This window comes from Triplophysa rosa, linkage group LG8 (assembly GCF_024868665.1).
Source record: "Triplophysa rosa linkage group LG8, Trosa_1v2, whole genome shotgun sequence".
Lineage (NCBI taxonomy): Eukaryota > Metazoa > Chordata > Actinopteri > Cypriniformes > Nemacheilidae > Triplophysa > Triplophysa rosa.
Genome location: NC_079897.1, coordinates 26,668,801 through 26,687,190, shown reverse-complemented (window position 1 = coordinate 26,687,190; position 18,390 = coordinate 26,668,801). Strand labels below are relative to the sequence as shown.

The window sequence follows — 18,390 nt, the reverse complement described above, 5'->3', positions numbered from 1 at the left end:
TGACATTTTCCATGCAATAAAAATGACAATGTTAATTTGTCTTTGTTACATTTAACCATCAGCTTGCGTTATTTTATTATTTTCGTAAGGATCTTTACATTGTGTCCGTTTCTGTACTTGTTGAACAAGAGACCTCATCTTTCATTTCGTTTACGAGTGAGAAGTAACAGCTCGTTCACGAACGAGAATCAGCGGGTCTCGTTCAGACCCAAACACAGGCTCGTTCAGTGAAGGGCGTATTCGTTCAGTACATTCAACCAATCATATGCTTTGTCAAAGCTCACTCTCGAACGCCATTGGCTCATGCTTTAGACACTCTTTTAAGCCAAGACGCTCTGTGCTCGAGGGAGAGATTTCAGTGAACGAGAAATATGAGTCATTGCATTTCGTGAACGAGAACGATTCGTTCACTTAAAAGATTCGTTCAAAATGAACGATTCGTTCACGAACGAAACATCACTAGTGTTTTCGCTGTTGGTGCTTGACCAAAGTCTTGTAGTTAGCACACTTTGTCTGCGTTGTGTTGTGTAGTGTGCGTGCTGCTACAACAAGAAGATGACGGATGACAAGAAACCTAGTTGTGTAGTGTAAGCGCCATAGAAATTCAAGTTGTCTCACAGTCCCGTAGTGTCAGCTCGGCTTTAGGGTAAGGGTGTAGGTTGGGTAAAGGTTTCGTAAGACTTGAAACACCAAGGATTAAAAAACCAACAAGCCACGCCCACGGATCTGACTCGCATACCAATGATAACAGTCACGTATTTTGGCTAGCTGGGTTTAGTCAGTGGGAGAACGCGTCTTGTTAATATATCTCAAAATACTCTTGCTCTATACAAATATGCTATATGGATAAGGAGTTTTTAAATATACCGATATGTAGACCTGTCTGTACTTTTCATATTTGGCTACTTATGAAAATATAGAGACTTTTGAGGGTTCTGGAGATTTTCATAGGAAAATGCAACACTGAGTAGATACCGAAAGTGAAACCATCGTCATTTCAGAGAGTCAGACTGTTGTCAAAACAAACGAAACTTCACGGTAAGAATTTAACGACGCACTTCAGTTTGTGATATAAATTTCTGTATATCTTGTGTTTTTATTACGCTTTTTGTTGTGTCAAACGAACTTAACGCTTATTTAAAATGATGAGATGTTTAAGATCCAGGCATGCAAGCTCAGGATCATGATTAAATAAAACATCAGATAATCTTTAGTTAACATCTGAAATAAATCCAAAATTGTGCGCGTGCGTGCAGCCTTGTTTATATATCCCGGTGGGGTCCAAAGCCTGAATGCACACCAAATGGGGATAGGGCTGCACGATTCATCGTAAAAAAAGATCGCGATCTCGATTCAAACACCCACATGATCTCATTAATAAAATCAACGATTCTCGTGTGTTAATTTACACCTCCGACTAAAATCATAACGCTCCAATCTGTGCTGGTGCTGCCGCAGAAGCAGAGCATTATCATCTTGTGCTACCACCACTCGTCGCCAGAGGCTGCAGTGCAGCTGAACTTCCGGTGGACTAAAATGCGCTATGTTAAGAAAAATACTTGATGTTTCGTTTTGGTTTTGTTGTATATTAATTTGATGCACTTAAAGAAATATTGAGGAAAACAAACCAAAAATGTGACTCGTATACGGTGGAATGTGTAAAAAATGAACGGTTTATTCGTTTTTCTGTTTTGAAAACAAAAACGAATAAATGAATTATCCGAAGGTACACGGACCAACCTGCTTAACCAGAGTACTGATCTTGTTACACAGCATCAGAAATGTTGTGATGGTCATTCTTAAACGCCTGAGCAAAGTCGTCAAGTATTTCTGTAATTGCCTCTTAGAACTGTCAGGACTGTGTTTCCCAAACAGCAGACATCCACAAAAGCAGCGCATTTATTGTGTTTCGGAAGTATTGTATACGAAAATGATTATATTCAGTGGCTTCTCTTACTTTTCTTACTGATATTTAGTGGCAGTTTATTAGGAAAGTGACGGCTGACTAGTTGGATGGAAACGGTGCTTATTCGCAAATGTTTTATGCGATATTCCAATTTTGCGCTTAACTAAATTCGCAACTTTGGATGGAAACCCCCATTAGGCTTGTTCGACTTGATGCTGTGCCGCAAGATCCGACAGGCAGATGACATCAAAGTACCGCGAAAGCCATTCGAAAAACCATAAAATGTTTGGCTTCGAATCGCTCTCGCGGTACTTTGATGTCATCCGCCTGTCGGATCTTGCGGCGCCGCATCAAGTCGAACAAGCCTTATTACTTCTGTGTCATATGATCACAGAAGTACTGGGATTAAAGCAGAGCGTTGGCAACTCGCACGCATGAGCACGCGTTTACAAGCTCTCAAGTCTGCCCAAATGAATCTCACACCAAATAACAGACCTACATAAAGTAAATAAAGCCTGGCAGCAAAACTGCTCTTATGATTGTCTTTCAGGATTATGTCACATTGTTCTGATTATGCTTCACATTTTAACTGGACAGGTTTGAAACAAAACTCACGATTGCAGTTTGTAGCGCAGTTAGGGTTAGGTCCCCACTGGCAAAAAAGCTTATTGTACATAACGATATTTTTAGAAAATCTAATAATGCAAAAAGTTTTCTATGATCTTTAGGTTTAGGGGTTGGGTTAGGGGTAGGGAATAGAATATACATTTTGTACAGTATAAAAATAATTACGCCTATGGGCTGTCCCCACGGAGATAATAAACCAGACGTGTGTGTGTGTGTGTTTGTAAAGTCTATGTAAAACGTGATGGTAAAGAGAGGTTTGGTCAGTTAAGATGTTTTTACTTTTAAATGTGTCTTATAATGACTGTTATGTTTCTGTTTAGACCTACTTAAAGCCAACAATGAATACAAACACTACAGCTTCATGTGTTTCATGTGAAAACAACACATTTACTTTCACTCTATATAGTGCGCACATGTACAGAATACAGAAGAGAGACTAAAGATAGTACAGATATAAAGTCATTGAGTTGTGTTACTAGGGATCTTTTAAATTTTTATATAAAGGCCTCAGGACAGGATCTCATTATGGAGAATGGAGAGAGGATTGCTTCTGAAATGAAACTGAAAAGAAAGAGTCAGAAAACATCCTCAGCATCTCCTGAACCCAGTGTTGTGTCTCTGAAGAGTAACGACTCCATGCATCTCCCGCCTAAACTCAGTGATGGATCAGTAACATCTCACTCTCTGTGAGTATAAATATGTAGTTGCTTAAAAAAGTAATAGAAAGATATATGTGCAATTTTTCCCGGACACGTCCTGACCAGGATTTTGGGTGCGTCCTCTGGAGGTTGCGTTTGTCCACTGCATACATCAAGGTTCTCACATTTCAGTTAAAAAACATTATAAAATTAACGTTTACTACGTTTACAATAATAATTGTTGTTTCATTCTTACCTTGAAGTATAATGGTTGCTATTGAAATAAAACCTTAAATAATAAACCTCGATGCGGTGGACAAATACGGCTTCCGGAGGACGCACCCAAAATCCTGAAATCCAAGGTGTTTGCTGTTAAATTTTCTTATGAAACACAAAAGGAGAAACTAATTAGTAAGGTTGATCTTCTTTATCTAACAACAGTTCATAATGATCTCCTCTATTAAGTTATTGACAAGGATTGAAAGGATTATTAGTGCAAAAAATATTTTTAGATTGGATAGTCAGAGAGGAGCTCATAAAGAACCCAGTGTTGTGTCTCTGAACAGTAACGACTCCATGCATCTCCCACCTAAACTCAGTGATGGATCAGAAACATCTCACTCTCTGTGAGTATAAAAGTGTACGTACGTTTATTCAACTGAAAATTTGTTGATGTAATAAATCCTTACATTCACTAGTTTTTCTCTTTGTTTCCTGTTTTTATTCTTGATGATTTACCTGTAGATCAAACATTAGATGTAAACATGATATGACTCCAGGTGTGCAGCAGGATGCTTGTCATGAATCAGTGGATGATGTTCTGCAGAGACTCAAAATTAAACACAAAAGCAACATGAAGAACAAGTATGAGAGTTTATTCGAGGGAATCAAAGCGCAAGAGACTCAAACCCTCCTGAAGAGAATCTACACACAGCTGTACATCACAGAGGGAGAGAGTGAAGGAGTGAATGAAGAACATGAGGTTTTACACATGGAGAGAAAGCCCAGAAGAACACAACAAGACACTCCAATCTACTGCAATGACATCTTTACACCTCAATCACATCAAAGACACAAAATCAAGAGCGTTCTTACTAAAGGCATCGCTGGAATTGGAAAAACAGTCTCTGTGCACAAGTTCATTCTGGATTGGGCCGAGGGAACAGCCAATCAGGACGTAGATTTCATGTTCCTGCTTCCGTTTCGAGAGCTGAACTTGATTGGAGAGCATCGCTACAGTCTTCACAAACTTCTGCTGGACTTTCATCCTGAACTTCAAGATGTGGACTCGCAGATTTATGAGGAGTGTAAAGTTGTGTTCATCTTTGATGGTCTGGATGAAAGCAGAATGACACGGATGTTTTCAGACCACAGTGAGAAAGTTTCTGATGTGACGGACGCTTCATCTGTGGCCGTGTTGATGTCAAACCTCATGAAAGGAGATCTGCTTCCCTCCGCTCTCATCTGGATCACCTCCAGACCAGCAGCAGCCAATCAGATCCCCTCCAAATACATCACGCGTGTGACAGAAATCCAGGGATTCGACGACGCTCAGAAGGAGGAATATTTCAGGAAGAGAATCAGCGATGAACATCAAGCCAGCAGAATCATATCCCACATTAGAAGAGCGAGAAGCCTCCACATCATGTGTCACATACCGGTCTTCTGTTGGATCTCCTCCACTGTGCTTCAGAAGATCCTGACACAAGATCACAGTGGAGAAATCCCCAAAACTCTGAGTGAAATGTACATCCACTTCCTGCTGATTCAGATGAAGATGAAGAATGAGAAGTATGATCCAGAGAGAGATCCAGAGATCAACAGAGAAGTGATCGTGAAGCTGTCTGAAGTGGCTTTCAAACAGCTGATGAAGGGCAATGTGATGTTCTATGAGGAGGATCTGAGAGAGTGTGGGATAGACATCACTGACGCCTCGCTGTATTCTGGCATCTGTACTGAGATCTTTAAGGAGGAATCTGTCATTCATCAGAGGAAGATCTACAGCTTCATACATCTCAGTCTTCAGGAGTTTCTCGCTGCGCTCTATGTGTTTTACTGCCATTTAATGAACAAGAACACTGAAGAACTGCAGATGATCCTGGGGAGGACATATGACTATTATAAGCACAGGTCTGGGGATTACTCCCTTTGTCAGCTACTAGAATCAGCAGTAGATAAATCTCTTGAGAGTGAGAACGGTCATCTGGATCTTTTCTTGAGGTTTCTGCTGGGCATCTCGCTGGAGTCCAATCAGAGACTCTTACAGGATCTACTGACACACACCCACAACAGCTCAGAGGACATCAACACAATCACACAGTACATTAAAAATAAAATCAAGAATTTTGATTATCTCTCAGCCGACAGATCCATCAATCTGTTTCTCTGTATGTTTGAAGTGAATGATCAGACTCTGTACAGAGAGATTGAGGAGTTTGTGAGATCAGACAAACACTCAGAGAAAAAACTCTCTGTTGCTCACTGTTCAGCAATAGCCTACATGCTTCAGATGTCAGAGGAGGTGATGGATGAGTTTGATCTGAAGAAATACAACACAACACAGGAGGGCAGAAGAAGACTCATACCAGCTGTCAACAACTGCACAAGAGCTCTGTGAGTCTTCAGCCCCGAAGGGTATTTACAAAAGTAAAAGTATATGTAAAAAAAATTGGTGCATGTCATTACAGTCATGACCTGAGGTAGCGTACACAGTTTCAGCACAGCGCCACCTAGTGGTCCAGAGATATTAAAAATGGCAATTTTTGCTTATACCTTTTGAAAACTTTGGTCTAAAATCATGAGAGTGGTCTCACTTGATTCCTTGAGTCATGCCGAGTCAATGGATAGCCAGTGTTCTTCGGTCTGCCGTTGTGGGCGTCCTCCCATTTGGAATTTTGTCGTAAAATGCAGTATTTTACAAACGCAATAGCGTATGGCTATGAAACTTGGTAAGGTTCATCAAGGTCAAGTTCTGAGAGGACCTGTAAAGTTAAAGACCAGCACCCCTAGTGGTCAAGACAAATAATCAAATTGATTAAAATGCTTATAACATCTTATACAATCAACATAATGTCATTCGATTTACATTAGTATATTTATTGGCTCAAGCCCAGTACTTTGATATCAAACTTGTCATATTCCACTATACTTCCTGTCCTCCATATTGAATTATATGCAAAACTTACTTTTTCAAACTCCTACAAAATGTGTCAGATTTGCATGAAATTTGGTATGTCGCATCTGGAGACAGTACTGACAAAGTTATTAAACGTTTTTTGATTGATCGAATGGTTCTCTTAAATAGCGTCAACGAATTCTAAGTCGAGCTCGCCAAAGGGTCATATGGCTGTATCTTCGCGACACTTTTGTGTATTGACACGAAACCTGGTATGCATCATCACTGGCACATCTTGTCTGTCTAGTGATCAAAAGATATAAGCAATTTCCTTGTGTTCTAACTGCCTTTCCCTGTGTTTTTAAACTTGGTTTTCAAAATGTGATCATTTGACACAGGGCTCCAGACTGCCCCTAAAACGGTTGCCTTTGCAACCAAAAATATTAATTTGCGAGTGATATTTTTGCAAAGGTCGCCTCTGGCAAATTTACTCATTTTTAAAGTGATGCCAGGCTAGCGAGAGAGAGAGCTATGCAGGTCTCAGGGAAGGTGCACTTCCCAACCTCAAAAGTTGCTCTCCGCAGAAAACTCTGTGGAATTCCGTGGATTTTAGTGCTTGTTATTGATAAGTAGACACACAATGTGAGCGTGTTAGTAGTATGCGCTGTTTGCTGTGATGGATTTTAAAGGAGTAGTTCACTTTCAAAATAAATGTTCATGATATTTACTCACCCCCTTGTCATCCAAGATCTTTATGTATTTGTTTCTTTAGTGGAAAAGTGGAAGAAGGTTTTTGATGAAAACATTCCATGATTTTTCTCCATATAGTGGACTTCAATGGACTCAAAACGGTTGAAGGTCAAAACTACAGTTTCAGTGCAGCTTCAAAGAGCTTTAAATGACGATGAATAAGGGTCTTATCTAGTGGAACGATCGGTCATATTCTAAAAAAAAAAAAAGTATATGCTTTATAAAACACAAATGCTCGCCTTGCTCTGCTCTTGCGCGTTCATGCTCCGTTCTGCGATGCGCGTTCATGACTTCACGTATTACGTAATTACGTTGAAAAGGTCACGCTTGATGTAGGCGAAAGTACCGAGTCAGTCTTTACAAGTTGAACGTGCAAATACTAAGTCAAACGCCGTTTACAAAAAAAGGGAGTTAAAAGGTAAAACAACAATGTCGGACGATTTTGAACTTGGAGGAGAAGATGAGATGGAGCTTTTCACCCTGCCCTACCTTTTTGAACCAGAATACACAGAGGAAAAAATTAGGCAGATGAAGGAGACTGCTGCGGCGACACAAACCTCTCAAGCTTTGGGCAGACGAAGATCTAACGACACGTGGTGGTGCACATTTGGCAAATGCCAACAATTGCCGACAGAGGAAGAATCTCAATGCTGCCACGACTGGACTATTTCAATTCCACCGTTACAATCAGTCAGCAGCCTCCTCCAAGCTTGACCTTTTCAACGTATCATGTGAAGTCATGAACGCGCATCGCAGAACAGAGCAAGGTGAGCATTTGTGTTTATAAAGCATATACATTGTAATTTTTTTTTTAAATTGACCGATCGTTTCGCTAAATAAGACCTTTATTCATCATCTGGTATCATTTAAAGCCCTTTGAAGCTGCACTGAAACTGTCATTTTGACCTTCAACCATTTTGAGTCCATTGAAGTCCACTATATGGAGAAAAATCCTGGAATGTTTTCATCAAAAACCTTCATTTCTTTTCCACTAAAGAAACAAATACATAAAGATCTTGGATGACAAGGGGGTGAGTAAATTATCATGAATATTTATTTTGAAAGTGAAATACTCCTTTAATGAGCCTGAGGACGAACAATGTGATATTTGAGACGTTTAAAAGGAAACTAACCGCGGTGAAGGCCCAAGGAATGTATTTGTAATAAGACACCGCTGTATCACTTCAAATCCGTTCACAGCGAGAATGAGCGAATTCTCTTCCTAAGTTTTATTTTAAGTTATCTTTACATTGTGTTGTGAACATGTGGAAAAGTGTCATTATTACAAACTTAAATCAACATAATAACAGAACAAGCCGTTTCTTAATATAAAATTAAATGAATTCAGAGGAATTTGGTCTGGTGTATTAAGAGTTGAATCAGTCTTAGCAATAATCAATAACACTTCTCTGCCTCTTTTTAAATAAGCAGAACACAATCTGCTGTAATCTGCATTTAAATGCATAGACAGGCAGCCTTTTAAGACTATTTAAACAGAATTCTGCAGATTTTTCCAAAATTTAAGGGTGCAATCAACAAAAAAGATTGCAGATTCCGTATGACCCTGCTTTTGAGGGAAAACAACTTGAAAAAACGTTATTTGTGAGCAAAACCTATGAGAGGGAAGATTTACACACAACAGGATAACTAAAAGTAAGTTATTAAAAAATGTAAGTTCATGTTATGTGGCTCTAAAAAAAATAATTTGGCACCTGCTTTTTTCCCCTATGGGAGACAATGGCTCCTTAACTGATTTTTTTGTCTGGAGCCCTGAGACATGTCTAAAATATTTCCTCGCTCTGTGGGGATCATCCATTGGAATTTTGTCGTAACATGCAGTATTTTACAATTGCAATGGCGAATCGCTGCGATACTTGGTATGGTTCATCAAGCTCAAGTTCTGAGAGGACCTGTAAAGTTATAAGCCTATTGGTCAAGACGAGATATAACGAAAATTATTAGGATGCTTGTAACATGAGGAAATCTACATAACGGTATTTATGTTACACAAAGGTTTGTACATGTCATCATTGACACATCTTGTTTGCCCCATAGAAATTTGGTGATAGCTCAACCTAATGGCCAAAGGTTATAAGCAATTTTATGACATTTTAAAGTGATAGTTCACCCAAAAATGAAAACTCTGTCATTTTATACCTGTTTGACTTTCTTTCTTCTGTAAAACACAGAAACAAATATTTTGAAGAATCTTGAAAACTGGCTCCCATTCACTTGCATTGGTTTTGTGTAGCCTACATACAATAGAAGTGAATGTGTGCCACCACTGTTAGGTTACATACTTTTTTCAAAATATCTTCTTTTGTGTTTTGCATAAATAAGAAAACATACAGGTGCGCAATGACAAAAGGGTGAGTAAATAATGACATCTTTTTTTTATTTTTGGGTGAACAATCATTTTAAGTGCTTTTAGCTGTCGTTTTAATTTGCGTCCAGGTTTCTTTTAAAAAACTCATCAGAAATGTCCACATATGTTTTCCTTTGTGCCCTTGAAGGGTTTGACCCCGTAATTTCTGCAGTTATATTTATTATTATTATTGTGATTTTTAAACACAGTCAAGTTTTAAAACCTGAGATGTTTAACTGGGCACAAAATGTATCAATATGCATTTATCAATAAAGATGTGAGTGGAGGCTATGATCAAACATCGCATCAGGTTTCATTGTGTGGATGTAAATTTGAATCTTTGTTTGAAGATCTTCGTATATTTTACCCGTTTGATTTCCTGTGTGAATAGAAATGACAAGAAATAGAAAGACAACTTGTTTTTTTTCGTTTAGTTTAACCAACAGCAGATGAAATGATGCCATCAGTTGTAATTTTTCCCACATGAAAAAAAACTGTCTTAAACTTAAAGGTCTCATGAACTGCCCTTGTTTATTGTTTTAAACTGTTGTATGAGGTCTAGTTATGACATTCGCGTGGTTTTTACATTCAAAAACATCACAATCAATAAGTAATAGGCTATTTTCTACTCAGGTTTTGAGGACAGCTCTGCAAACGCTCGGTTTTAATGGGCGTGCCGCATTGAAGACACTTGGACGTAAACGCCCACCGCTTTGATTGGACAGCAGTTTGCGTAGTTGGAACCTTCTGTGAATTTGGTTCGAGACGTAACGTTAGGTTACACATAAGCACCATTCACAGTTTTCGCACGGCATTAGTATTATCTGGAGACCTCCTGTGATTTATAAATGACCTCCCCACATCAGTATTTCATGTGACGCAATCACACGAGATGATTTTACTCAAATTTACTGACTTATTTCCCGGATGTGATGCCAAGGCTCTGTGTATAGTTTGTATAGCCTGTAATGATATATGACCGTACCTGTCAGCATTTGAGACCAGTGATCCCAAACCGGACAAAAGATCACCGCGATCGCGGGTCTCAAATGTTACGAGGATTTCCATGATAAATAAACAAACGGGAGACTCCTGGTAACTTATGGATATCACCCAGCACCCGAAATAATACCAAAACACTTCAAAACAGCCTCCATTATTCGCAAACGGTGGATAAAACCTTGAAAAATGATATATGAGCCCGCCAAATCACAGAGATGGCGATTCGCATGGGCTTAAGTACACAGACAACCTCTGCAATTAATACAAATGACTAGAGGTCCCCAGGTTATACTAATCCCGTGGGAATAGGGCTCAGGGCATATCAAGCGATCTCTAACAAAGCAATAGTAACGCATAGAACAAAAATGTTTTACTCACATAAGATTTCTGCGCCATTCCTATCGGATACAATATTGACGGCACAGCACTGCTTTTTCATTTTACTCTCTCTGCAAATCCAGCGTCGACCTGTGCCTTGTTCACAAAGGAATCCTCGGAGAAATGAAACGAACAAACGCTTCATGTTTTTCCCCACATGAGCTGGAACGTCTTTAAAAATAAACTTCAACCCCGCATTCCTAATATCAGAATCCGAAGGAAGGTTATGCAGCGACTGTATTCTTCCACAACCTGGGATGGCACAATATTTAGCTATCTTTAACAGCATGTTTATTGCTTGCTCGCTCTATCTGGTTCCGCGCCACCTATGTTACTTCAGAATTGTCATGCGCGAACCAGTGGGTGGGGCTAGAGAAGTAGTCGTTGATATTCTTCTGTGGAGGCGGTGTTCAACCTATCAATGTCATAGACAGGTGCATTCCAGAACCTGGCGTTCGCTGGGCCTGGTGTCAATAACAGATGTAATCTCAGTAACAAGGGCGTTTTCAGTTCTGACACTTACATGATGTTCGCGTGAATACCATTCGCTCTTATATAACAAAAGCTCGGGTTAAAATTGTGATTTTTAATTCATCACACCTTTAAGTTTTTTTGTCGTATCAGAAAATCTCATAGTCATGTTGTAGTGTGAGTTCAGACGACGAGAGACACATGAACTCCAAATAGGTTTATTCCCAGAAAGTGCTTATATTGTGATTAAAACAAAGACATGTTACAATTAAATGTCAGAAATGTCTTTAGTCTAAATGGATCAGAGGACCAGAACTAACTGTATGAAATGAGATATTATTTGCGATCAACATGAGACCGATCACGTCTGATGCTTTTAGTTTTAGTGCTACTGCATGTTCATGATTTGTGTGTATTACGTTGTATATTACAGCAGGAAAGTTAATTGTTTACTTTAAATGAATGATTTGTGTTTTTCTTGCACAGTCTACAGAACTCTAATCTGACTGTTGAGTGCTGTGAAAGTTTATCTTCATGTCTACAATCATCAAACTGTCTGAGAGAGCTGGACCTGAGTAACAATAATCTGAAGGATTCAGGAGTGAAGCTGATCTCTGATGCTCTTACGAGTAACAACTGTCAACTAAATATACTGAGGTGTGTGATGTTTCAAAAAAATAATTTACTCAATGCTTATAAAGCATAATGTTCATTGCACCTTTTCAACAAATGTGTCATCTTTTGCGAGAATGAAAGAGTGACAAGATTTCTGTAACAAGTTGGCTGTTTTGGAAAGTAAATTCTAATAACTGTCCACCAATTCCTTCAAATCTTCATGGAGGGCACAATTACCCGTACTCTCCGTTGGATGCTCTGCATTTCCGTTTGGTGTTTCTTATTAGGTAAAGATCACTACTGATAATGTGAATAGTGAAGGTTCTGGAATATTTTTTTGCTGTTCAAGGCTGTCACAACAGCCACAGAAAGCTCCAAAAACTTCACGAACATGAGTGTTACCACGTGACGTGACACAACAAAAGCGTAATGTAAATAACATTTATATACAGCTCTCAGTTTCATGTCAACATGCCAGAAGGTGTCATTGTCCAACGTCTTAGGGTGAGGAACATAAAGTTATCTTTCTTTACTGTCTTGGTTAAAAAACTGCCTAACTAATGAGATCAAGCGGCAAACAGGAAGTTTTAACCCTTTAGGCGCTAGGGTTTTTTGGAAAACATGCTGGATTTTGACATCAAGATTTCAAAAGCTTGTGGCTTGAAAGGACTTAAAGATAGAGATCCTCTGTAAATTAGAAAAATGTTGGGCATGACCAAAAGTTTATGTGGGGTGTAAATATACTCATCCAATTTGCATATTATGACATCATCAGGGGCGGCCAACTTGAATTTCATAATATTCAGGAAATAGTAGATATTGAATTGATGTTTGAACTTATTTGCATGTTTTTTTTTTACTCTTTGATCCTTATTCCAAATGATCAGAAAAGAGGAAACCAACTATAAAACAAGAGAAAGTACTAAATTATTACTATATTACTATACTTTATAGTAGTAAAACGCATGTGAACAGTAGCCTACTTTCTGATCAGTTCATCAGTAATATTCAGGAAATAGTAGATATTGAATTGATTTTTGAACTTATTTACATGTTGTTGTTCATTCCAAATGATCAGGAAAAGAGGAAATCAACAGTAAAACTATTAGTAACTATAGTAAAATTATTACTATATTACTGTGCCATAGTAAAATGCATGTGCCTATTTTTTGATCAGTTGACCAGCTATCTGCCCAATCAGCTGCCTCTACCTCTAGCAACAGCTCTCCTATGGACACTACGACCACGTTCACCCCTGCCACCCCCATCTCCGTTAGGCAAAGGGTCGAAATGATCGCTCGTTTGTGCTTCGTGAACATTCGCGCCTTGCACGGCGGCACCATTGCGCTGCACAGATGTACCGGGAGACGTGCTGTCATTAGACGACCGATCGTGATTTCCAAAAGGCAAATATTCCCCTTCAGAGTCAGAATCGGCGAATAACATTCGCTACACATCCTCGCGGTACAACCTTACCCATTAGCCATTTGGCGATTTTCTCTCACAAATCTCACAATTTACTCTGACGCTCTGAACTGAACTGCTTCCGCTTCAATGACACGATAGCTCACTTGCTCTGCTATTTGCTCGAACACTTTGAATAGGAACATGACATCATTTTGGTCTAGAATCGTAGTACTACATGTCTGCCATCTAGTGGTAGGGAATACAAATGAGATATTACACCATATTAGGATCTACAGCCTATTTTATTAAGTATGACGTCTTGTCGCAATTCTGCGACTTTGGCGCTTAGTAAGCATCCTCCCAACAAGCACACGCAAGGCATAATGTTTAATTTCGCGCATTGTGAAAAAGGTGGATAGCTGCAAGCAGCAGTGACGGGCCCAAGCACTACTGCTCCACCGCAAGTTTGATCAAAATCACTTAATGTACACTGTAAATGTGAGACACTTAATGCTCCTCTTTTTTGACAAAGCTTATTGCATCGCCATGGAAACAAAATTCAAGGTTTCAGTCTGTTCATAATTTAGCATCTTCCCCTCCACATCCATGTCTAAGCTTGGGCCGATGGTTAATGGATAATAGTGTCTGCCAAATTTCATGAAATGTAAGAATAAGAATACCAAGAGCTTCAAAAAAACAATGTAGTATTAAAGTTTCATGTGTTACCATGGCAACACTATTTAAAAGATCACATATTCTTTCATTCTTTAAGTCTATGGCTGTGTTAAAATTATTCTGACCAAGACTGAAATGACTTGGGGAAACACAAGTGGACTGTTTTAAACCGGAGCCATCATGCTATGTCATGCATTCTGACTTTTTTACAAAGTTAAATGTGCTGGCTCCTCATGCTTAACATGGTCAACTTGTTAAAAACGAGTTGGATGTATGACGTAGTATTTCTGTACTTGATACACTCCCCCAGTACTCCAACTTGTTTCGGAAAGTTTTTTTATAATTCTGGATCCACGTGTCGTCAAAGGGATCCTATTCCTTTTATTGGCCAAAAGCAAGGCGAAGGCGAACGAGACCCCACAAGCCAACCGACAAGCGAGACCCGCTTACCATCAAGGTTATCTGCGCTGCATCAAGATGAGCTGCGCTGCATCTCGTTACTCTTGCGATAGTGAACTTTAGGTGTGTCTGTTTGTTCACGGCATTTCAGTGATGGATGTTATATAAACGCTGGATATAACGCTGGATTTGCAGATGCTTTGAAACTGATAGATGGCGCGGTCCCAGTGTTAAACATGCCGGACATGAACTGCACGCGGTAAGTCATAAGTCTGTGTTTTGTTGGCAATCGGCGTGTACATGCATAATGTAAAAAACATGAAGGGATTCATGCGATGATGTGTTGTGTGCTCGTGCTGTAGTTCCATCCCACTCTCCCCACTAGTCCCGCCTCTAGCGGCTCATGTTTTTCCGGAAATAATCGTACAGCTGTATCTATCTTTTAGAAATTTGATCAAACTAAATACTCTTCGAAGATACGACATATGCAATACTACTGTATAGGCACTCAAGATTAATATGAGATTGGCAGACAATACGTGTGATACACGTTGGTGATCCTGTTTCCATGATTTCATGCACTCTTTTGCCAAATCTAAAATGGCTGACTACCTGTTGGATTGATGTTTCTGCCAAGTTTAAAGAGTCTTTGAGCATGTTAATGTCCCCGTGAAATTAAAAATAACTATTCTTATTTTTTCATGGAATATTGCAGCCTTTATAGGAAATAGTTTATCAATGTGGGTCATTTTTCTTTTTAAAATTCATGTACCCTCATAATCTTCAATTAAAATCTCAAAATACACTTCCGCCCTGAAATGACGATCATCTCAAATGATGGAAATTAGAAGGCTTGGGCGGAGCATCCGTTAACTCCTCCCCTTCAACTGTCCGTCTGATGCCAGTTTCATTTCAAAATGCAACAGCTTTTTTTACACATCCAATCAATTCGCAGTATAAAACACAAACCACGCTCACTAAATTTCTCCTTTGAAATTCCTTTTCACTCGGAAATGTGTAAGAATACGGAAGTAAAAACGATCGTAACGTCCGGTTCACTGGGACTTTAAGGGCTCCGAAGGGAATGCAATGTGATTCCAACAAAACTTAATCATCATGACATTCAAGGTCCTAAATTGCAAACAGATCTTGAATGCTATTGCCAAGAAGGGGAAATGAATTTATGGTGAAATCAGGGAAACTTGAAGTGTCTCATATCTACGGCATAAATTTTGATTATACTTGAGCCATATGTTTAGTCACGGGGTCCAATTACATTGGTGTGGCTATTGAGTCATAGTCGAAGGACAGGAAGTTTCTCTTACAATGGACTTCAAAAAGTCATGAAATTTGGCACACAAATTACGAACAGATTTTTGAAATCTGGAATGATGTTGCCGATGCAAAAAGTTTGTCAAAAATGGAAAGAGGAAGTGTCTCACATCTACAGCGTACACTGATTGGGCCCATCATTGCTGCCTTATAGTTAAGTTATATTTAAGAGTTGCTTTTTATCTGTTTAGATTGTCAAGTTGTCATCTGACTGGTGAGTGTTGTGAAAGTTTATCTTCATGTCTACAATCATCAAACTCTCTGAGAGAGCTGGACCTGAGTAACAATGATCTGAAGGATTCAGGAGTGAAGCTGCTCTCTGATGCTCTCAAGTCTCACAACTGTCAACTACACACACTGAGGTGTTTCTCTCTATTTCCTTTTTTCTATACTGAAGTAACAGTTGAACATTATTATAAAAGATGTCAAAGACAGAACAAAGAGTATATTGACATGTCAATGTGTGTGTTTGTAGGTTACCAGGTTGTATGGTGACAGATGAAGGTTGTTGTTATTTGGCTTCAGCTCTGAGTTCAAACCCATCACACCTGAGAGAGCTGGATCTGAGCTACAATCACCCACAACACTCAGCACTTCAGCTGCTCTCTGATAGACTCAATGATCCAAACTACACACTCAACACACTCAAGTATGACTATACACTAATACTCGCATAATATTGTGTGCGTGAGAGAGAGAGAGTTTAAACGTTTGGATTATATTTTTACATATATTCAAAATAAACACTTTTATCAACAACGGTTTAAAAAATGATTCATCTGATTGGTGATTGATTAATTGTGTCCGAGGACCAGAATGTGATTTCATGTTTGTGTGTTTTATGTGTGTAGTGTGGATCATGGAGGAGTGAGAAGAATAACAACAGGACTACACAAGTGTAAGGCCACACACACACGCACAAACACAGATTGATTTAGTGATTGCTGATTTGTTATGTTATAAATGTCTCTTCTTGTGTTCAGATGACTGTGATCTCACACTGGATCCAAACACAACAAACACGCAACTCACATTGTCTGAGGCGAACAGGAAGATCACACGTGTGTTTGAGACTCAGTCGTATCCTGATCATCCAGACAGATTTGAAAATGAACCTCAGGTTTTGTGTGGAGAGAGTCTGACTGGACGCTGTTACTGGGAGGCTGAATGGAGCGGATCAGGTGTTTATATATCAGTGTCATATAAAAGCATCAACAGGAAAGGAAAGAGACAAGATAGTTTATTTGGATTCAATGTAAAATCATGGAGTCTAATCTGCACTGACAACAGAATCACTGCATGGCACAATAATAATGAAACAGTTATTCGTGGCTCTTCACGTGGCTGTAATAGAGTAGGAGTATATGTGGACTGGTCGGCCGGCACTCTGTCCTTCTACAGCGTCTCTGACACACACACACTCACACACTTACACACATTCAACACAACATTCACTGAGCCTCTTTATGCTGGATTTATGATTTATTATAACTCCTCAGTGTATCTGTGTAAAACACACACTGAGTGAGGGAGGGGGAGGGGGAGGGGAGGGAGGGAGATACACTACAGATGCGTTTCTGTTGTTTAACACAGATGAAGTTAGTGTTTAGAAAAGAGTTTAATATGTATAAGCGCAGGGTAGGCTATCAGTCTCATGTTAACAGTTCATCTGCTGAGCAGCAGCTCAACACCAAAATATCCAACATCAGTCCATTAAAAACTCCATAACACAGATCATTGAATTTAATTTAACAGTCAAAGTAAGGGATGCCCCAAATGTTGGGCAACCAAAATAAGTGAAATGAAGCAAGACAAACTTTTAAAAAGCACATTTCAATACAAGATGACAAAACAAAATGAAAAAAAAACGTGTTGATATTCTGCCTTTGGCCAAGTGTATATACTGTATATTATGTTTCAGCTAAGTATTTTCATTTCAGTGCATATCTACTAGCCTACAAGTAAAATGTGTGATCATTTCAGTGGTTTTTGTTGTTCTAAATGTTAACTTTGCTTAACTTTAAATGCTAAATTATATTTATTAACCTTTGTTGAACAAGTTTAGTGTGGATAAAAAGCTATTGAATATGTGTAAAAAATATGTGTTCATTTAATTACGAGAAAAAAAAAGTCGTAGCATGACAAGATTAAAGTGATCATTTGAGGAGAATGACAAAATTCTGAGTATGAAATCATAATATATTAATAATGAAATTTTTGATGTGAATGTATTTGAAATATAGTTGTGAACAAGCAGATCTGTAAAGCAGATACCAAATTTGTTCCCTTATTAATAAACCATACTAAAACCATTAAAGGTGGTGAAGTTTTTTATGTTTTTTTTATATGATTATGTGGTGTTTTTAATGTGCTTTAAAGGCAGGGCGTCCGATTTCCGAATTACGCTTGTTTAGACAAAGTCGGGCCGAGTACCAAAATAACCTTGTAGCCAATCAGCAATAAGGTGCACAGTGCACAGGACGGACATTAGTCGAGCCGAGCGCTGACAAAAGCGAAAGATGGGGGCAGGGGTGTGTCTGTTTTGGTGATTTGAACATCAACAACGGCTATGAGAAATCGGACATCCCGCCTTTAAGACAAACCATGTGCAAATTTATCATTTTAAACCATTGCTTAGTATTTTCTTCATAAAAATGCAATTTACCAAAGACAGTTTAAAAAAATGCTTTTTGACCTGCCCCAGTTAATG

The 18,390-nt window shown here is 38.9% G+C and overlaps 1 protein-coding gene across 6 annotated transcripts; it reads left to right on the top strand.

Annotated features, from left to right (window-relative positions):
- The first annotated feature begins 408 nt into the window (after positions 1 to 408).
- Positions 409 to 17,988, top strand: LOC130558563 (NACHT, LRR and PYD domains-containing protein 3-like). Of its 6 annotated transcripts, none has more exons than XM_057341040.1 (9): positions 409 to 1,038; positions 3,038 to 3,219; positions 3,684 to 3,797; positions 3,916 to 5,784; positions 11,739 to 11,909; positions 15,872 to 16,042; positions 16,156 to 16,329; positions 16,532 to 16,578; positions 16,664 to 17,988. In XM_057341040.1, the coding sequence occupies exons 2-9, from the start codon at positions 3,059 to 3,061 to the stop codon at positions 17,206 to 17,208; spliced, it is 3,252 nt and encodes a 1,083-aa protein (XP_057197023.1). In that variant the 5' UTR covers positions 409 to 1,038; positions 3,038 to 3,058; the 3' UTR covers positions 17,209 to 17,988. The 6 variants fall into 6 exon arrangements, with proteins under 6 accessions (XP_057197023.1, XP_057197024.1, XP_057197025.1 ...); XM_057341041.1 differs by having other exon boundaries at positions 410 to 1,038; positions 3,738 to 3,797; XM_057341042.1 differs by lacking the exon at positions 3,684 to 3,797 and having other exon boundaries at positions 410 to 1,038.
- Positions 17,989 to 18,390: the final 402 nt, after the last annotated feature.